Genomic DNA, 22968 nt, shown 5'->3' on the forward strand with positions numbered 1-22968 from the left:
CTCTCACAGTGTGTATTGACGTAGACTTGATAGCCACCTGTAGAATAATTGCAATCTAATACAACATCCATACAGGAAATAGTATGAATAGTTTTCAGGCTTTTAATGTTAGTGTTTTGTTTAAATTGTGCCAGAGGGGATTTTATTATTCTCTGCTGAAACTGATGTCTTAGTTTTGTTATTCTGCTGGAGTGCTTGTTATTTTATCCAAGGACTTAGAAGATGTATGGCCCAAACACTGCAGCATTCAGTCCCTGACTATCAAACAGTTCAAAACAGAAGCTTAAGACTATCTTTGCATTCTCTCTGAGCATTATCTGTCCTCTATATCCCCCTATCCTTGTGTTTTTAGTATTATTTAATTTCATTCATCTATTTTTGTGTCTCATGGATGGCATGTAAAAGCACAATTTAAAATTTATACACTTTTAAAAGTTTCTTTTTACTTTCATCTTGACCTTGCTTTACTAATCTTAAATTGACATTTTCCAGACAAGCTGTCAGATTATCAGGTACAAGTGCTTCCAGTCTAGGTTTGTGTGATATTGTAAAAGCCTTTAGAAAGTCTGTCAGCACAGCAGTGTCTCAGCCATTTGTCTGCCACCTTTATTTAAAGTTTCCTTACAGAATCACTAATGAATTAAGTTTACACGCGACGGACAGCCCTCTCTCTTGGTCAGGGCCTGATGTGTTACGGCTGTTTGTTCATTTGTGTTGTCTGGTAGGCAGAGTTAATCAGTACAACAGGGAGTACCTGGCCAGTCTTCCCAGAGCATTTAAGAGCTTGGTGTCTCAGCTTTTGCTCCATCTCTCCATTCACCCAACACCATATTATTTGTTTTGTGGGCTTTGGCCTGGTTGTTTAAGGTTATCACAACATCCAAATCTATATATATTTAACATTCAATCACCCATCCAACTAGTGTTACAATGAAAACGCTGATTAGCACACCTCATGAAGCACGATGTTTGTCTACTTTATTTGGTTAATAAAAAGGTAAATTTTGGTTTACGTCATTTCTCTCCTATTATTTGTCATGGCCCTTGACTAACTGTGACAAATTTGGGGGCTCGTCCAGGATTTGAACCTGGGACCTCTTTTAAATTTGATGGGTGAATATAAAGTATGCAATGTGTCTGAACTGGTGGCATCATGTTATTTGTTTGGCTGGCTTTTGGCCTGGTTGCTTTAGGTTTTACACTAAACAACACATACCTAACATTCATCCGCCAACATTTTTGGAGAGGCTCCAGGTTCAAATCCCAGATGAGCCCCCAAATTTGTCACAGTACAACTAAAGGGCCATGACAAATAATGGAAAAGACACTACTTGCATCAGAATTTAACAATGTATTAACCAAAATGAATAGAAAACTATAGTACTCCATGAGGTGTGCTGATGTGATTTATCAGTTGATAAAATGAAATGAAAGCCAAAGCAAACAAATACCATGGAGTTGGGTGAATGGAGAGAAGGAGCAGGAGCTGAGACACGCAGCTCTTAAATGCTCCAGGGAAGCCGGCTAAACTTTTCTGTCACATATCTAACAGAAAAGTTTGAAGTCTGGTGTTTTTATGTAGGGTTTGGAGAAAAAGCAGCGAAAAGTAAAGAATAAAACTGAGTCTATTTCTTTTTTTGACAACCCTTAATTTGCGACTAGACTGCAGCATAATTGTCATATAATCACAGACAAGTCTTGAAAATTGTTCTTTAGCTAACAGTGTCTTTCTTTAATTCCCACCATACTTTGAACTTATTTTCTCTCTCGCACAGCCTCTCTCACTTGGGGAATGAAATCTGGCAGCCTCCTCACAGGCTCCTATAATGTGCTAACATAAGAAATCAATCAGACTCACACTATTTCTACAGCCACTCAGCTCACATTGATTTATTGCATGTGTTGAAGATGCAGAGAGAAACTCTTTAGCACTATGGGGCAGGGTGGTCAAGAGGAATGGATGTAGGAGAGGAGGATGAAGGAATGACAAGTTTAGGGGAAGAGATGGTGGGGGGATTTGGGGTCACTAACCTTTGTTCTGACAGACTGACTTTTAACTCCAGAGTTAAGGCACTGCCAGTCATCAGCTGAAGAGAAATTGATGATTGTGTATTTTCTATTTTAGGTGGCTGTGGTGTTATTGCTGTGGGGATTTCTGTTACGTGGGGTATAGCAGTTGCTGTCAGCTTGTAGTGAGACGTGTCAGGGGTCACAAAGCTGCAGTGGCTTAGATATCTTCCATATATTATTAATAAATGAACCTGGGAAACTTATAGAACAATGTTCCACACTGACTTCCCTGTCTAATGGAAGAATTCTGCCCTAATAGCATTTGTTTCTAATCCACTTAACAATTTAATTTGATTCAAGTCTTGGCATCGAGTGTGTGCCATTGATGCATGAGCATCACTGGGAAAATGTGATAAAAAATGACTCCTATCTTTGAAACAAAATTATTACTCTATTAAAATCATAATCTTTACCTAATATACTTTGCAATGGCTTTTTGACTGTTGTTACTGATCTGAGGAAAATTCAGTTTTGACATTTTTAAGCTCGAAACAAATTATTTTGCCATTACTAAAAAAAATTATGACTCATGCAGGTGAAGGGGAGGGAATACCTCACCAGTAAGTTATATACAACTCCCAAGTGAAAGGCTTGTTTATCTGTTTTGTGAAAGATGACTGTCTTAGGGAGAGACAGAGTAAGTAAGAGCTTAACAGCAGCTTGGTATATTTATATCATGAGCATACACTTAGAGACACCAAAGGGAGTTGATGGAGATGACGAGTGAAGTGGATTACTGAGATAGGATGGCACTATGGGGAGAATGAAATCGTATGTTTATATTAGGCTTTCATGAAACACATAAGCAGGAAAACACACGTCATTTGTGGCCATATGCAGCTCCGCTGAGTGGCTGTAGGCGTCTCTCTGCTGGGGCTGCGAGGCCGATGGAAGGGGTTAAAGAGAAGATTAAAGTGATAATGTACATCTCTAATCCGCAGCACATTAGGGGGGCAAAGAGGCAAAAACTGCCTCTGACCACGGAGCCTAACATAAAGAGCATGCATCAGTCGCCATCAGGGTCAGCTTTCACCATGGTAACAGATTATTCTGAATAATTATGTGCCATATGCGCCTTGTCACAATTAGAAGTTGGCTGCGAGCCGGGCCATGGGTCAAATGGTGATCAGAGTATTGGGGGTGGTGGCAAACACATCCCTCTACAGTGTTTATTAAAATAAAGTTCAGCTTGCTGTTCACATCTGTCACAAGCCTCACAACCCACTCTCTGCTTCAGAGCAGATTTTCTTAGAGCTACAAGCTACAACACTTTGTTGCTGTAGCTTACTCGAAATGTCACTGCATGCTGCATGTATTGAGCTTTCAATAGTTTTTTCCCCCTTTTATAATAGATCTTCCAAAATGAAAATCTGGAAATGAATAAAAATGGATTTATGATTTCAGTCAGACTACTAAGCTTCTCGAATCGACTTTTTAGCGGAGTAGCGAGGAAAGGAAATGACTGTGTGAAGACAGTGCTCAAATGTAAGCTGACAGAGGCTCAAGTAAAAAAAAAAAAAAAAAAAACTTGTGTGGTGTGTTCTCCCTCCATTAGGAGTCCAAAAATTTTAACTCATCACTGCAGTTCTCCCACCGGGCTTATACAGAGAATGCCTCTATTCCCATAAGCCATGTTCACACTAGTGCAGTGGGAAAAGCAGCAACAAGGTGCAAAGTGGTTTATCCATTATAGTGAATCATTTATTTTGACACTTCAGCCCATGTGTGAAAAGTCATTTAGAGTGAGATACTGTGCTTCCCTGTAAAGCATAAATCCCCAAATCACAATTAATTAAAATAGAAAAGCTGGTCATCCAAATACCATGAAGTAATGCAGCTGATTTCCTTCTTGGTAACTTAGAGTGTCTTACGTTTGGCTCATTTTCCTAGCCAACACGTGCCATCTGAAACTTAACTTTCTCAAGTGACCCGCGACGATCTCTATTCACATCGAGTTTCTACATCTGATTGTGAATTTGGCACTAAACAGGAATCTCCAGGGAAGTGCAAAATGTGACAGCGGCTTAATCAGTCTTAAAACACTCGCAACACCTCAGGCTTGTTACTGCAAGCTGTCAGATTGCATGAGTTGCACAATGATACTGCTTTTCTCTGATCAAATTTGTCACATCATGGCAGGCTGGATCATAAGGTGCAGGCGCAGTCGACACATTTAGGAAAGAGCCTAGATGTGTTCAGACAAGTCACTTACATTTAAACACCAATTAAGCCTCGTGCACCACTTATATCTGTAGTCTATTAGATTGTCACCCATCACTATTAGGAGGTACTTGAAAGCCCTCTGGCATTCTGGGAAAATAATTACATTCTTTCTGCGTCATAATTACTGCCTTGAAAGTGGCTCTTTCAAACACTAACAAAGCAGGCTCTTACTCTTTCTCCATCTCCCCATTTCTCTCCCCCCCAAGGTCTGCCTTTCTCGTCTGTCTGTTTTCTCCCCAGACACTAATGAAGCAGTTTAATCGCGTAACTCCAGAGAAATTGTCAGCAGAGAACTCCATTAATTAAGTTCTTGTGTGTCTTCCTTTTAAAGTTTCCTAATTTTGAGAATGGGTCAAATCTATAGGTTTGCCACCTTACTGTTGTTTTGAAATTGGAGAATTGGCATGCTGTAAGGACTGCATCGTCTTGTTTAATTAGTCAAAATTAAACTAAGTCAAGTTTTTTAATTTGATCCATTTGATTTCCAGTTGCCAGTCTTAACTTAAGTCGATGTGTAATCTAGAAAGTCATATTAAGATTCGTTTTTGTTAGCTTACAGTAAGCTAGTAGCATTAGGATACCATATGGTTATTTTCCTGTCACTTCTGAACCTACACTAGCCCTTGCAAGAAGTTGGTATGAAAAACCTGCCAGACATGAGGTGAGTTTGAGTTATTATATAGTTCTAGTTCAGTAAATACAGTGAAAAGCTTGTCTGCTACTTCCTGAGCATGACTGATGTCCAGCACTAGCTAACCACACTCAATTGGTCTGTTTATGCAGTCACTCTACATTTATTTAGTCCTTGCCGTATTCTGACTGTTCATTTGGAGTACTTTTTTTGACACAGCCCTAGTTCATTCACAGGAAAAGTGACAGTTGTGTGACAGTTCCTATTACAAACAGCCAGAGAGCAAGTGTGCTTCTGCTCTCATATTTGTCTGCTTCTCAGTCCCAAAGATTCAGGCTGGTGACTTTTGATCCAAGTTTTCAGAGTAATGTAAAAGGAAAGTGCTCTATTTCAAATAGTGTGGCCTGCATTTCATTTTTTCCACCTCATCACTTTTTTTTTTCTTATTTGAGCACTAGTAGCCCAAGTAAAGTAAAGTACGCTAGGTTGCAATTCGGATTGCATTAACTGGCTTCAGTAACTGTTAATGCAACAGCTTAACATATACCATATTGAACAAATGGGATGCTTGGATATATCTAACAGGACTTTTGCAACAAAAACAAATCAAATTCACCACGAGGGAAAATGTCTTACCACAAATCAGAACACTAATTTAGTAAGATTGTTATTATACATGAACATAAATATGTTATATGGTTAAGAAATATATTAAAACATACCACTAAAAATGTTAAGGGAACATGTGAACAACATTAATTTATTTTAAATGCAATATTTAAAGATTTGCTGATTTTGGTTTCCACTTGTTATGACTTTTGGTTTTCAACAAATTATATGTCAGTAAAGATTTTTTAGTTTGATTATTTAATTCATGACAATTTGATATGTGTTTTAAGCAATCCCTTAATTTTTTAGCAGTATATATTCCATACCAAGCCTGGGCAAGCCATTAGGGTTTTACTTTATTTCCCATTTTTCACTAAGGTGGGTACTACTGCTTTCCTCGTGGAGTGGAAAACAGTGCTTGCAGTGCTTTTATTTTTGCTGCAGCACTGTTTTATGCATAATGCCATTGCTTTGCTTTGTTTTGACTCATTGCTAGGGTATTGCTTTACCGTGCAATATGTGTTTGCTCGTAAGACTATTCCTTTTCCATTTGTTTGCCCTTTGATAGCTTTAAATCTAAAAATATGCCCTTACTGATGCTGAAACTGTGTCATTCTCAATAAGTTATACAATAACACAAACATTTTCCTGTGACCGATACTACACCTTATAAAGGCAGCGATCAAACCCCCGCACTCTACATGAAGAGGCCCCTTAACGATGCATGCATATCCCCATTCTGCAGTACGTGCTCCACTTATTGCCCATAGCTTCTGAAGGGTTATTGTGCACCGAAATTTAGAATGTTTCCATTACAGTAAAGGCCCTATTGACAAAATTGCTTTGGTATTTATGAGTAGTGCCAGCAGCAGTACTACTGTGTTTGCTTTCTGGGAAGCTTTGTAAAGGCTAACAAGACCGAAGCCAATAATAATCTTTTCACATTCACTTTTGAGGAGGAAAAATCTGATTTAGGACTCCAGGAAATTGACCTTAATGAACAGGTGTGTTCACACACACATGATCATAGTCGAACACAAACACATACTCTTTTCTAATGCAGAACATCGAAGAAGTTTGGTTATTTGTTGTTGAGGATGTCACTTTCAAAGAAAATGTTAAAAGGTACAAATGTCAGGGAGACAATTAAACTTAATGGGTATATCTTTAACAACAAATCTGTTCTTTAGATCTTTAATAAAAAGATATTATAGCAACATATCAGAAGGTACCTTCTGTAGTCTTACAGTTATTTATGTCATGATAAATAATAAGAGTTACTGTCTACACTTGTGCTGGCAGTTAAAAGGCATTTCATACTAAAACCTAACATCAGTATTACAAGATGTTTAAGAAATACACTGTTATCCACTGTTAAGGATTGAAAGTGAGGTCAAGGACTCACAGACCTTAATAATGCCCTGTGCTGTGCTTAGTCTTTCTCAGTGCAAAAAGCATAAAAATGTAAGTCATTGCACTTGATTGGTTAACATAACATCCTATTCTTAAGTAATATATCATTATAAAACCTTTATAGAGTTATTAAAGAGCAATTTGGTTTCCATACACTAGCATTAGCCATTTTTTTACAGTTCTTCTGCACTTTAATGAAAATAGTTTCTATTTTACCTCTTAGCACAGTTTTCATACATCAAACTAAGCTGCAAAAAAGCAATAGCAGACGTGATTAGCTATAGAGTGGTGAGCATTTACTTCAATGTGTACAGTCCAGCTTTGTTATGCCTGTCTGATTTTTCTGTGATTTTCCAGTGATTCAAAATCAGAATAGAAATTCCTAATACGTAGAACACAGATTATAGAGTTTTAAGAAAATAATATAATCTTCTCCAAATAAAAACAACAAAAATGATTATGCTACAGACTGCTAAATATAATAAGAGATTGGTTTATTTGCTGTGTCTTTATGGTAGGCCACAATGATTTGAAAGGAGCAGCTCTGTGTAAAGCTCATGATTGATGAAAATGGTGCGCTTTTTTTGGATTCCCCAGCTAATGACTCGCAACAATATTATATTACCCTTTATGAGCAGTTTATATGTATATACACATATATTTTCTTAATGCTGCTGGTTGTTGATGCTGTATTCCTACTTAGTCGGAGACAGAACACAGGGTCAGACACATTTGGCATATGTGTTTGGGTGAAGAGCCAATGGTGTGAAGCTACCATCTGTGGGATTATGACTGAATGCCTCTAAGACAAATCCTAATCACAATATTAGAGCAACATAGAACTTTGGTTGGTCCCAGACAGCCACTCCAGACTGATTAGAAAAAAAAAAATCCACAGGTAAAAATAAACTTAAAAAGGCATAATATAGTACCAAGGCCTAAGGAATAGTTTTTATGATAATGCTTAAAATGTTTTATATGGTCAGAATAGTATAGATAAAATATACAGTATAAGTATTTATGTCTCCATTGGGCTAAAGCAAATATGTAAATTGTGCTGTAGCGCTTTGTTTAACATACAATATCCGTATGTGAATGTTAATGGCTTATTTGAGGATCTGTGACCTTGTGTAACTGTGCGCGCTACACAAACTCTAAATTTGGAAAACACAATATGCTGCATCAGCTAAAATGAATGCATGCAAACACTGCGAGAAATGTTCTTCACCTTCAAAATAAGACAGCATGCAGAGAAAGAAGAGGAAGGAGAGGCCAGCAGGAGAGCAGGGGGATGAGTTCAATCCTAAGAGACAAATCACCCGCTCTACCCTCCACTGCCTGTCCTTGGAGCTCACACTGCAATTGGCCACACAGAGACTGACTCTGTCACCAACTGTCCCTGAGACGCACGCACTGGAATGCAAAAACATATCACTGCAGCCACGATTATAAAGCACGCAATCACTGTAAGGTCAGAACGGCTTCTTTGTAAGCATGAAGTGAAACAGCAAGATTGAAAAAGGGCTTTCAGTTTCAAAAGGCATATATTGTTACCTCTTCTCTCACAGGTTATGTGAGACTAACCAAATGGAGACAAAATATGAACTTTAAGTGAATATTTTACATGTACTTTATGTCTTATAAGACCTATATGTCCTATGCTGTCATTTAGTGATAATAAAAAAAAAAACGCTTGCAATTGTTAAAACATAAAGCCTATCAGTATGAGGTAGGGAAATATTACATATTGAATGAGAAATGTGTCAAAGTAGTAAGTTTCAAACGTCTTAAAGAGTTTTTAATAAAAGAAAATAATTTGAAATTTCTTTAAAATTCATGTCTCTACCACATATCAAAAGCTCAGCCTACAATTTTTGCAATATTATGTGAATTTTCTGTGATTTCCTTACGCTTTTTAAGTTTTCTTAGACTTCTAAGACATTTAAACTCACAATTTTCACTTTTCTCTTTTTTTTGTTCCATGTCACTGACATTCCCTCGTTCTTTAAGTTTTTCATTTTTTTTTCAGAGCAAAAGCCTCGTTTGAACAAACGGGCCTTGCTTTGGTGATATGATGACCAAGAAGACAGTGAATGTGAGATTGGGCTTTACAAATAAACCTGACTTGTCTTGACTTGAAATTAAACTTTAATGTGCAAGACGCAGGTCAGGTAAGGAGGATTTGAGCATGATTGCATAAAACGTCAAAAACATAATGCTCATGCACATATGCACATCAAGAAGGGTGTATTCTATTGGAGGTTATACTTGCACTTTGTTGACAGCAACAGCATCCTAATTGCACACACAAACACAAGAGTATATTTGGTAAAGGCACACCTTCACCATTCAATAAATTATTGTGGAGTGAAAAGGATAGATTTATAGTGCTTTTCCTGTTACCTTCGTCAGGAATAATCAAAATAATTCTCATCAAGGACTCCTCACAGCTGAACTTCACCAGCTTGCTTGTCTTTCTTCGTCCTTTCCACTCCCACTTCAATTTCTCTCTTTGAAATTGCAGGCCACTTAGAGTTGTGATTGCTGTTGCAAGAACAGTTAAGTGCACAAGCACAATCATGCAAGGACAAGAAACACACTTACCTGGGCACGCAAGCAGACTCCTAACTGGATGCACAAGCAAATTCACTGATACCCTTATGAACTTCATGCAGACACACACATGCACGCGCACACAAATAAGACGCATCATTAAAAAGCAAGATGAATCTCCACCCCACAGTGTTGCTACTTTAATAGCAGCGTGATAAGAAGGCAGACACTTCCTCAAATAGGCAAAAATGAAGAGCTGCGTCTCCTTAATGTATACATTTGCATATATCACTACGTGTAAACCGTACAGGCACTCATAAATAATACATGCATGTTAGGGATACTGGTGTCCTGCTTCATGGTACAGCTACCCTGCAGAATGACTAATGACTGTAGCTCAAATAGCACTACTGGGTCCCCTTACTTGTGTGTGTGTGTGTGTGTGTGTGTGTGTGTGTCAATGCATGTGTGTGTCTGCCCATCTATCTCTCTGTGTATGTCTATGTTTGCGACTGCGTTCGCACAAAGGGGGTATCCTACATCTTAAAAATTTGACCTTGGCAAGGAGATCAGATTTTGATGCTGATGGTGCAAGACAAATGTAGCGTTTGCTCCTTTACTCGTGTTAAAGGATATGTGCATGCATGTGTGTGTGTGAGTGTGTGTGTGTGTGTACATGTGTGGCAGTGCACGAGTAAAAGATGTGATGGTTGAGTGCTATCGGGTGGCAAGTGGTCATGTTCACTCTCTCTCTGAGGGGATGCTGTGCTGCAGTGGATATTGGTCTTCTAAGGTCAGGGGGTTAACTCAGCTCTCCGTAACAAAACTATAGTTGTGCCATCATAAAACACACAAAACCATTACTTTAAGGACACCAGCACCTAATCAATTTCACCCTGCTAGATATTTGTTAATATGACTACTTCCATACATCTTCAGTCCTGCATAAATAACAATGGGAAGGACAAGATCCATGAACGATGAATATTGGGTTGTGGTTTACTAGGAATCAACAGATAGCTTAACATTTGGACCAGTGTCTGGGTACAGTAAGTTCTACCCCCATACTGACACTCTGGCTGACTTCTGTAAGTAGATGATGATAGCCGATCATCTACAGACATGATACAGTGCAGCTTTGGGGTGTCTTTTCTTTTAGTTAAAGTTGGAAGCTTCCTTTCATCTCAGGTAAGCATGTGTAAGACCATTAATCATCATTATTCTGGAAAGGCCGGCCTCAGAACTTGTTGAATTTTAAATGTAAGTCCCTGAATTAATAATTAGACAATGTTTATTTTGTTGGGTAGTGACATTTGAATCCTCAGAGAGAAAAAAAAACAAAACAAACCCACAAGAAATAAATGACCGTAAATTTAAAAAAGAAAAGATTTGGATTAACTCCCACTTAAAATAGCCCCAAATTATCTTTTATATACAAGAACTTAATGAGTTCTTTGTGATTTTACATCGCCATATTTTAATGTAAAATACACTCAGAAATGATTCAATGCCCTCATAAACAGGACGCAATTGTGTGAGTAAAACACAGCTGATACAAATGTATATAAAATCAAAAGTGCATCTATTCAGATAAATAATGATTAAGGAAAATAAGCTTCATAAAGACTGAATGTATACCAATCAAGTAGATTTGTTTTGATGAGATTCTGTTAAATGTAATGTTTTACATTGTATAATATATTTACATGTAATCAAATTACTTTAAGTCATTATTTTGGGTATTAATATTTCCTTGTGGGTTTGGAAAATAACTTGTTGAAATAACTGCATGAATTGTTATTAAGGTATTAAAATGTTAGATTAAATGTATATTTTTTAATAATAAGCTGTCTCATCATAGATTTCAAGGTGTATTATAGTTTATCTTCTTAAGATTTGATTACAAGCTAGAGAAAATCACAATTTATTTTGGAGGAATGGCACAAATTTATACATTTAGTCATTATTTTCTCACTAATAAAGTTTCTGTTTGGTTTTGAGTGTTGTTTGGTATAGCAGTGTCTACAGAAAATGCACACTTAAGTAGATAATCTCTTGGGTGGCTGTAGCTCAGGTGGTAGAGCAGGTCATCTACTGATCGGAAGGTTGGTGGTTCGATCCCTGGCTTCCCCAGTCTGCATGCCAAATATCCTTGGGCAAGATACTAACCCCAAAATTGCTCTCCGATGCATCCATCGGAGTATGAATGTGTGTGTGAATGTTACCTTAGAAAGCACTTAGAAAAATGTGCTTGTGCGAATGGGTGAATGTACAAGTTGTGTACAGCGCTTTGAGTGCTCAGAAAGAGTAGAAAAGCGCTATATAAGAACCAGTCCATTTACCATTTATATGAAACACTGCTGAACTATATAAGGGCTTTCACCCCTACACAATATCCTTCTGCGTTTTATCCTGCTTTATATACCCCCTTTTTCTGCTTTTTTCATCATTCTGTCCCCTCATTTAGCAATCTGCAAGTCCCATTAAATGATTAGTAAGCCCACAAGTGAATATATGCAAAGCCTCTTTTACTCCATCAGCTTAGTGAGCACTAGGCTTAAACACACCTTGCTAAAGTCCCTGTCACACATTCTCACACAAAGGTATTCTGCAAAGCGAACTAATTATCCCAAGAACAACACGTTCACACAATCCAAATATTCTTAGATAGACTGGGGATACTGGCCTAAAAGGTTTATATTCACACACTATCTATGCACTCATGCAAATACATAGGTACGCTGATTGAAAAAGCACACACGTACACATTCAGGCGCGCCCGGGATAAGTCTGAGCCCTCTCTGTCTTATCGAGACGTGCCTCATCAGATAGGATTCTGCTTGTAAGGTCCAACCAATAAAAAGCCCAAATATTCCATTAAGTGTAAATCCTCTCCGCTGGTGCAGCTTGTGGAGTCAGTTTAGGACTAGACAAACACTGCCAAGCAGTCATGCTCAAGCTGGGACCACTGCCAACAAGAAGCCCCACAGATATTGGTGTGTCACTGTGGGGCACGTGTGTATATGTTTGTCTGCACGGGCAGCATGAAACCCCAATGTGAGCATTAGCAGGCAGGGGAATGAACAAACTAAAGCTCTGATCCATGCTGCTCAGTATAATGGAAATGCAGAGACTCAGGAATCTAAGTCGGTTGCAGCTGCAACACATAAGCTTTTGTTCTGTGTGTATGTGTTCACATGTGATGCTTTTATAATTTTTTTTGCCCTTTTGCAACAAAACGGGAGTACACGTTGTGCCCATGTGTGTTGGTGCACACAAGCATTTACGCATTTTGTATACTCACAACACATTTGCCTGCTTTTTATTACTAAAATGAATTTGTAAGACACACAAATTCATTAGCTTTCACTCTGCTATGTAGCTGACTTGTTAGTGCGTTGGTCATATCACTGTGGAGTCTGTGTTTATTTAGAAAAGCAGCTCTGTAGCTCTCTGTGTACTGCACAGACAGCTGCAATGTTTTAGGCAGAACAGACATAGATTTCTATCACTGACCCTAAGGCTGCTCATTAGAATTCAGCACACCTCTCTCAAATCTCCCGCTTCCCCCATCCACCCACCCTTAACTTTTTTCTCTCTTTCACTATCTTCCTTTATTCCTTTCTTGCTGTCTTACACACTGGAAATGAATGCTTAGAACAAAAAGGTGAGCTATTGGGTAGCCGAGATAACAATGACTATGTGAGTAGCATACGCGGCAAGTCGCAGCTGACAAAACATACACAAAGGCAAGCACTGCTGCACAGCTGCATACATGTAATTGCTGTTTGCATGTTTATAACATGCACTTTTATAGCTACTATATTTGAAATATTAACATTAAAAAGCTCAAGGCATCCATCATACCTGCAGGAATCTGAGAGAATTATCAGCAGTCTCCCAACTTTAAGTGGATTTCAAGTGTGGCTTTTTCAGAAGGCCCACACAGTAAGTGTGTGGCTTTGTATAGCTGCCACACTTGCCCCCCATAAGCAGCCATTTCCACATTAAGAAAGCTTAATGTTTAGAGATTTCTCATTTGAGGTCATAAGCCCATTGCTCCAGAGTCAGCCATATTGAGTGTCTTGCTGCCACCAGCTGCAAGTGTAAAATGTGTATTCTGTCATTGGTTGACAAGTGGTTGCCCGAGGTTGCCCATATGGAAAAGATATATATATAAATCTTATAAAGTTTGTATCTGTCTTGTGTGAAACTTGTATGAAAAACATACAAGAGTGAAAACAGATATAAGATCCCTTGAAAAATTATATAAATGAAACTTGTATGTTTTGGATACTTACTAAAACCATATATGAAAGTAATGAGAAAGTGGCCACTTTCACGAGTAAATCACATAAGCCTTATATAATTCACTATATGGAGTAGGCCACATCTTATGAAAGTCTTTACTATTTCTTTTCCATATGGTTGTTGACTGACACTAGGTGAAATTGGTTGCAAACTTATCTGCAAACACTTGCAAACTGCTAGCTAAGCTACTTGAAAAAGTGGGACGCAAGCTGACAAAATGGAAAAATTTTCTTCAGAATAAAAGTTGTGCCTCAGCATTGTAGCCAACATCTTTCACAAGGCATGACTTTTATTTTGATGGGAAAAGTTCTCTGTGTCTATTTTGTGTCACACTTTTCACAGTTTCACTACAACTTTAAAAGTAGCTGCTCAGTGTTTTTCCACGTTTGTCTTGGGTGGGGGGGGGGGGGGGGGGGGGGTTGTGGACTTTGGATGACTGTGCCAATCTCCGACCAACCAAAGCAATCCCAAAGAGGCTTTTGCCAAGGAATACACATCTTTCTCTAGTGTCAGGGAGTTATTGACTTGTCAGCAGATGTAGGTGACTGGGGCTTTTAGCAGTCGATTTCCCAGCGACTGCCATCAACCTGCAGCAACCACTCACCAGCTGGTAGGGGAATACATATTTTTCCCTGATGACCAGTGGTTTTTAGTTGGTTGTAGATGGGTCTGTAGGTTTGTGTGACTGGGGCCTTAATCACTTGGCCTTACCACTTGGCCACGTGTCCAAAAACAGAGCAAGTTAATGGTATGTCGTTAGAAGTCATGTGTCTGCAAAACCACAATATGAGTTATGAGCGTCACAACAGTCAGACAAATCAAGTTAGCTTAACAATTAGCACACAAATAGTTCTAAGGCCAAACCAGAGGTAAAAAAGGAGTGTGGGAGGGTGGACATGCCATGTCTGCTGAATATAAGAGTCGGTGGTTCTTTGCCAAACCAAACCAAAACTTAACCAAACCCAACTTACTTCATCGCCTGGTTGCTGAAAATTAGTACAGCTTAAAAGTAATCTTACAATACTGCTCATAACAGGTGTAAAGACATATAGTCTTAGTCATATAAATTCACCAATGAAAATCTTGTGACACCAGGCTTGGATAGAAAACTCATTTTGATATATTAATTGCTAATGTTTGCTGCATCCATTCTTAAGTACTCGTCTGGGATTGGGGATGTGTGCTTTTGTGTTGGGGTTATTGTCCCTAGCTAATTGAGCAATTCCAGTGGGGGAGGAGTAGTGTTTAAGGTCATGGAATAACGTGGTCTCTGGAAGCAGTTAGAAAGCTCACGCTTCCGTAATTACTCTGCTTTTATCTGTGTAGCAGCTAGAACCGCTAGACAAACACACATATAAGCAGCACTAAGCACATACTGTATCCTGAAGCATGTTCAAATTTCACACTGCACACATTTACCTGTATGAATAAATGCTGCTTGCACACAGTGTTTTCCCCGCATGCAGTCAATTAAAAGTTACTTTTTGATATTTTCTATTTTACTCAAAGTAGAAGAAACTCTATCCATGATTTCTGGAAATTGAACCTGTCATAAAAACTGAATTTAATGATACGTTTGAGATGTAAAGGAAACGTTTGAAAAGTCATGCTGAATATTTATACTGACATGGATTGGGTAATGTGGAATGACAGGATGCCACATCACTTGATGGAAATGAAAATGATGAATCTACTGTACAGAAGGTTGAATTCGTACATCCCGAAAATCAAAGTGGAAAAATGATGCAGCAGACTCCATTTTGGCAGACCTGAACAGTCTGAAGTGCAACCTGGCAGCGTTGGACGGCCTAAAACATAAAGTTTCAGAGGTGTTCGATTAGATTTAGGTCTGGCGAGTGTGGGGGTACAGTCATTGGTATCAATTCCTTCAATCTCCTGGAACAGCCTGCACACTCCTACCACGTGAGGCTGAGCATTGTTGGACACCAGGTGGAATCCAGAACCCGCTGCACCAGGATAGGTCTGACAGTGGGTCCAAAGATTTCATCTCGATACCTAATGCCAGTCAGGGTGCCGTTGCCCATTGGCTGTAGAGATCTGTGGGTCCCTCCATGGTTATTCCTCCCCTGATGATCAGTGACCTACTATCAACCCAGTCATGCTGAATGACATTACAGGCAGTATAACATTCAACATGGTTATCCAGACTCTTTCAGATGTGCTGAGGGTGAACCTGCTGTGATCTCTGAGAAGCACAGGGTGCAAGTTTTGGCACCAATTGTGGTATTCTATGGCAAATGCCAATCTGGTTTCATTGTGCTCTGCAGTGACCATGTAGCCCATTAGAGGATGTAGGTTCCTCATAAAGTCTGTTTCTGATTGTTTTCTCAGACACATTAACACCAGTGGTCTGTTGGAGGTCATTTTGTAGTTCTGACAGTGATCATCCTGTTCCTCCTTGCAAAAAGGAGTAGATGCTGGTCATGCTGATGGGTTAAGGACCTTCTATGGCTCTGTCCGGCTCTCTTAGAATAACTGCCTGTCTCTTGAAATCCCCTCAATCCCCTCAAGGTCCAATGTGCTAGGACCTTTGCACCCTCTGTACGGTCCAGATTTCAGCTCACGGTACCAGTAGTGACACTGGCCCTAGCCAAACAGTCAGAAGGGATGAGGAGGGAAAAAAGTCAGTGGCCTCCACCTGTAAAACCATTCCTATTGTGGGTGCTTATTGTTACCCCTCTAGTGCACCTGTTTTTAATTTCATTAACACCAAACCTCTGCTGCCAGATCAATATCCTACAAGTTTAATTGACTTGATGCTAAACTGTGATTAAAAAGTATTCCTTTACTGGTTTTCAGGAGTATATATCCAAAGCCTGTGCGTCTATGCATGTATGTGTGTGTTTGTTTGCATGTGCACGCATGCTTGATTGCACATGTGACTTGAACAAACGCCAACACTGGTGGCCCTATCTGTTTGTCCCATGCAGACGTTCTGTGAATGTGTGCCCAGCTCCTCTCAACTCAAACATCGCTGGTCAGATTCAGAAACAGCCAGGGAGACCCCAGCTAAGGTAAGGCCCCGTTATCACAACATGTACGCACATGTATACTTGAGCAATTTGTCTTTTTAACTGGTTGAATTTACACAAATCAAACAAATTATTTTGGCTAGAGTTTGAATTAGATTTCTGCAGAATAATATGTAAGTTGATATGGGGACTAGCAAACACTGACGTGGATAGAAATGGCTAAATAAAAAGCATCCAAACTGATATAATGTATAATATTATAATGACACAAATTAAATCCCCTTATTCCTTCCTCTATACTACGTGCACTCCTTATACACTACTATCGCCTATCTGCTTTTCAGTCAAATCAGGGGCCGACATTGAATAGTTACTTGCTCACCTGTGGAGGAGATTATGTTTCACCGACAATTATTTTTTTAATCACCAGCCACTCTCTCACTCCTTTAGAAATGGATCGTTGTGTGTAACACATTATATTTTGCCACTGAGAAGCAGCAATTGCACAACCTCAGCCCAAATACCCAGACGCACAAGAGGAAGATGGATAAGACCCTGCAGATACTCTGAACTGAGAGGGGAGGTCATGGCTACACTGGGAAATGGAGCCTGATTGTATGGCAGATTATAATGAAGAAACTGCACTGAATGCTGTTATGAGTCAGATTCAAAATGCCAGTGAATGAAATGAGGGTGGAAATGGTGAACATGACTTCTTTTAAAACCAGTCCGTGCATGCCAGTTTAGCTTCAAAATATTTTTGTACCTTTCTGCGTGTATTAGTTTGGCAGCTCCAACGTGAATGTCTTCTGTGTATACATCGATTTGTGTCAGCATGTGCGTGTTTGTGTTTTGAGAAGAGGGAGAGAGGACGAGAGAGTGAGGATGCTTGGAAGAGTTTTGCTAGTTTCCTGCTTATCTAATGAGCAGGCAAAACCTTTTGTCCAAGAACTGTCTGCCAGTTCTCCTGCGTGGGAGGACATCATTTCCACAGAGAGGAATTCTCTCTGATTCTCTGCCTCTTCTTTCCGATCTATCTATCAGAATTCCCCAGTTCTCCTCTCAAATCCCCTGGTGTGGCTTGAGTACAGAAAGGAGAGGACGCAAAAGTCAGCCACTAATTACAGAGTGGTCTCTTGCTGTGAGATTGAGAGTCTCATTTACAAAAAAAACCCTAACTGTTAAGAGGCTGCTTGCATCCTGTTCTCACTGTCATTATGCCACTACAAATCTCAACCTGAGGTGGGAGACCACGTACTCCGACGGGGCATGAAGCAGGTTGCTGTTTCATTTCATTTTTACTGACCATCAAAACACAATGCAAAAGAAAATCTCTGGCTCCAGAAACATTTTGGTTGGTTAATAATGCATATAAAAAGGTTAAATTAGCCACCTTTGTTTCTAAAGTGGAAAAGATGCGTGGTTAGTTTATTTCTTTTTACACTTGCTGTTTTCTATTTCTTTTCTGTTGTCTTATCCCTATGTCATGTTTATTATTGAGAACATTGTTTGCCACAGCACAATAAAAAAGAATAAAATCATAAAATTATAAGATCAACTTAACCGAATAACCACCTTGTTGTTGAGCCAGTGCGTTTCTACAGACCAAAATATTACCTGTAAACAGAAGAATGAGTGCATTTCCTGTGATTATTCTTCTGTTGAAAAATAAATAAATCCTCATCCTCTACTTGTTTGAGCAAACATCCTATAATGACACATACTTATGTTATTGTTAAGTGACCTCGTCTTTTATTGACATTGTAAGTTGTAGGAAAAATTGACATCCAAAGCAGTAGAACTTCCCAGGAGAAAAAAGGCCTTAACAAAAAAAAGTCAGCAAACCTTTTAATCATTTTTTTTTAAATTTGATTTGATTGAATACATGTGTGGTGAAGTGTGGTTTGTGGCTCAGCTGCAGGGGTGGGGTGGACTTCACAACATGCAATTTTGATGTACTGTTGATTTTTAAAATAAGTAATGGTTCAAAAAACTTTTCAAATAAGTGTCTATGGGCATTTCAAGATGGTGCTGAGTAACACACTTCTACAAGGACTGTGTCTCTATCAGTGAACTGAGAGCTTTTCAGCAGTATTTCAGCAAATGCTTCCCAACAATGCAGTGTCTGTGGGCAGGAGGATAAAATCTGGATTGATAGATTAGCAAAACACAGAACTTTAACACTGAACTGCACTTTTGTTGATTCATTGTTGTATTCATAAACATGAAAAAAAGACTCTGCAGTCACATTAGGGAAAATGGTGGTTTGAGATTGCAGCAACACCAAAGTTACTGCAACCATGTGCAATGAATTTGTGGTTTTGTTGCCCTTTGAAAATGTTTCTTTGAAGACGAAGGGCAGGTATGAGATGAGTGATCAAAGCAACTTTGGTTCATCAAACCAGCAATAGAGCAGCAATAAGACAGACTCAATAAGACTGAATTAGATTAATAACACTTAATAAGACACAGAGTTGAATGTTAGATAGCAAGCACTTAGATGTAGAAAAAAGTTCTTATATAAATGTGTGTGAATGAGACATGTTATATGAAGTGCTCTGAGTGCTCAGAGTAGAAAAGCACTATGTAAGAACCAGCTCATTTACCATAAATGAACTGGTAAACACAAAAGTAGGGATTCCTAAAAAAAAATTGGATTATTGTAGGACAGCAATTTAATGGCAACGTAACATGCACGTTCTTTTATAGAAACCAGTTGGCAACTAGTTAGGTCGAGTTGGGAGTCTCTCCACATTTATATATTCGATGCCAATTATATGCATAATTGGCATATAATGCCAATTATGCATTAGCCTTAATTTTTCAAGGCTAAATTATTATTACAGATTTGATCATTGTCTAGTTACGGTTCAACATGCATGAAACACATCTACTCCTCTGTGTTCTGAATATGTTTTAATGTATAGAGGTCTGCCTGTCAGCATAACTATGACTATCATATATCTTTTCCATTCTACGTTAATAATCAGTGTGCTAGCAATGAATATTTAGTGTAGTGCCAGTGATAGCTTCCACTGATGTCTTGGCCCGCTAGCGATAGTACTCAGGCAAACCGTTCTAATGTTACGTTGCTGTCATTCTGCAGAGCAAGGCCATTATACACATTATGTACGACACAGACACCCCTCTGCACACACATCCATACACACAGCCAAGCCCAGTGAGTTAAAATCACTGAGCCGCACATCATACAAACTAGAAAAAAGAGAAACACTGTTTTGATATGTAAGGAAAGATTTTACGGTATATTCTAAGTATAGTCATAAGGCCTACATGTTGAATTAGAGCAAGCAAACAAAAAAAAAAATGCTATGTGCAGCATTATTCCCCTGGAGCTCTTTTCTATGATGATGTATATGGGTGAAAAAATAAAGCAATGCTCCAGTTTTTTTATGTTCTTTTTCCCAAAAAAGCATTATGGTCAAATTATGTAGGTCTCTATGCAACTATGTGTCCATGTGCATATATGCAGTGAACATTAAGTGGCATAAATGCATGTAGTGTATCTAGTGTCTAGTTGGACATTACAGTATGCAGTATGTTGCAAAATATTACATATTAGGACATGATAAAAAATTATCTGGTCATCACCAGCTCTTAAATTAGATAACAACAGAAGACACATTATACTGTCTCATTAGTTATTTAACTAAAAAAAAGTAATTTTGAAAAATTAGTACACCAGAAGATTCAGAACTTTTAGCAACAGTAACTAGATGTCTTTAGTCTGTCACATCATTGTGGAGGAATTTGAGCCCATTCATTATTACAATGTTGTCTGACTTTATTGAGGTTTGTTGGCATTCATTTATGCACAGCTCTCTTAGGGCCCTGCTATCCGGTCGTTAAGTGATGACGTGACGAATCCTACTTCCGGGCCTAAAGTAGTCTGCGTTTAATATGGCGTTTGTGTTGTTAACATGTTTAATGTTTTGTATTTTCTTCTATTTAATCTCAAAAAGCTCCTAAAACAGTCAGTGATCACCGTTGACCTCCCTCGGCTTTTATTACCGCTAATCATTTATTTAAGCTCAGTTACCTTACGATGTAACTACAGCCCAGCCCATGCAGCAGTATATGAATGACTAACCTCGTATTGTGGATGGATTATCTCAGTTGTTCTCCTGGCTGAAGTTTGGTCCTTTTACAGCATCCTGCCATGCGATTACATTTGTTCCTGACCACCAAGAACACTCACGTTAACTTTTATTGAGTGGAAAAACAGTTAGCTTGTTTATATTATGCTAACATAGCTGTGTCGCTAGCGGTCACGTAGCACATCATTATATACCAGCTAGCCAAACTTCAGTAACCCTACAAACGTCACTGTTGTTTAGTTTTCTGTCTTCATTTATGTTGTAAGTGATAACAGAGCTGTACGTTTTAATTTGTTTCCAAAACCCCGCAGTCACGACATGCTATATTGTATTTAGATAGAAGCTAGCGAGCTAACTTCCTGCTAACTTCTAACTCCGTTAAATGTCATAAATTCCGTTTTCATGGATGCCTGGATGTTAAACTCAATTGTTACACCTGGTAGAGCAGAACGCTGATCATTTTATTAAAGATGAAAGACTTTAGACAGTTTTTCAACTCTCAGTAATGCTATAGTGATCGTTTGATATATGGATCTGCAGCGGAGTTTAGGCCCAGACACGGCTAGTGACGTCAGACTTAACGACCAGATAGGAGTTCAGTCAAGTTTAGGTCTGGTCTTTGACATCTTGGTTCTGTTCTTTTTCAGCCATTTCGCTGTAGATTTGCTGGTGTCTTGGAAATATTATTATTATTGTCCCGTTGCACAACCCACTTTTGCCCAAGTTTATTTGTCACACAGAAGCTCCCACATTTGACTCTAGAATATGTGTGAGTTCAAGGTCAACTCAGGGACTGCAAAGTGCTCAGGTCCTGTGGCTAAAAAAACTAGCCCAAATCAACATGCCTCCACCACCATGCTTGACAGCTGGCTTGATGTGTTTGTGCTGACATGCTGTGTTTGGTTTTTGCCAAACATATTGGTGTGCATTAAAGCCAAAAATTTCCACTTTCATCTTGTGTGTCCTTTGGACACACAAGATGCAAATTTAACCTTTTTTTTCTAATTGTATTGTCATGAGCATTATAATTTATTGAGCTAACTGAGGCTTAAAAAGTCTGAGATGTAGCGCTTTGGTTTTTTGTGGTCCTTTGGAAATAGGCTCATTACCTTCTCAAACAAATGGGGAGGATATAAGACTGTAATGAAGTAGCAACTGTTTCTTAAAGATCATTGCTAATGTCTTTCTTCCTTGGCTTTGTGTTAAAACACCTGAATGCTTCAGACCCACAAAACTGCTGCTTTTACTCAGGTGCTCACACTTTTTGATGATCAGTTAATCAAGTGTATTTGATTAGCAGCACCTGATTGCTTCTCACCCTCTTAAAGCAGTAAAGGTGTTTTTGTTTTTTTCAGTTCCTGCATTTTGGCTTATTTTTGGTTAAATAAATAATGACATAGTGAAATATGTCACATGTTGTTCATCTGAGAGTGTCTTTTTTCCCATTTCAAAATCTGCTAAGGACTTTTTTATTTTGTCCCAATGTGTAAAATCTTACTATTGAAAGAGGGTGTACTTTCTTTTTACCATACCTGTACACCAGTTATCATTACATCTGTACAGCAACCCATTTTAAAAAAATTAACACAGGAGAGTTTTTGCAGCGACAGTGATCACACACATGTGAATGGTATCTCAAGAACAAAAGCCACATTAAGGTGCTTTAGTAAGCAATGATTCATGAAATTTCACTACATGTAATCAACAGATTCTATTGGAGACAGGAATTAAAAAGAAAATAATAAAATAAGCCAAGTGCGGTTGAAGTAGTCATATTGATTGTGTGTCTTGTGTGCTTCAGGTTTTCAAAATTGGCATCCCATGTACACCTGCACATATCTAGGCAGTAACAACGTTTTATGTCTTCTATCCAAAGACTGTGGGTAAACAAAGTTGATAGGAGTGCTTCCTGCACAACACAATTTATTTTCCTCACATTAAAAGAACTGTAAACCTCTCTCGTAAAGCAGGCCATTAGCTGTCTACTAGTGTGCTTCGCGGTGCTTTGTACAGCCAATTTACATATTAATGTGCTCACTCTCACTTT

General features: G+C 38.7%; 1 protein-coding gene across 2 annotated transcripts in view; it reads left to right on the top strand.

Annotated features, from left to right (window-relative positions):
* Positions 1 to 22968, top strand: part of fibcd1b (fibrinogen C domain containing 1b) — a 120432-nt gene that overhangs the window by 12338 nt on the left and 85126 nt on the right. The window contains exon 2 of one of the 2 annotated variants that reach the window (XM_006796810.2): positions 16762 to 16845. The exons of the other annotated variant lie outside the window; for it this stretch is intronic. Within the exon in view, the coding sequence (XP_006796873.1) occupies positions 16762 to 16845 (84 nt within the window). The remainder of the gene's footprint in view (positions 1 to 16761; positions 16846 to 22968) is intronic. 2 annotated transcript variants of the gene reach the window in all.

This window comes from Neolamprologus brichardi, chromosome 7, assembly GCF_056152115.1.
Source record: "Neolamprologus brichardi isolate AB-2024 chromosome 7, ASM5615211v1, whole genome shotgun sequence".
In the NCBI taxonomy this organism is placed as follows: Eukaryota; Metazoa; Chordata; class Actinopteri; order Cichliformes; family Cichlidae; genus Neolamprologus; species Neolamprologus brichardi.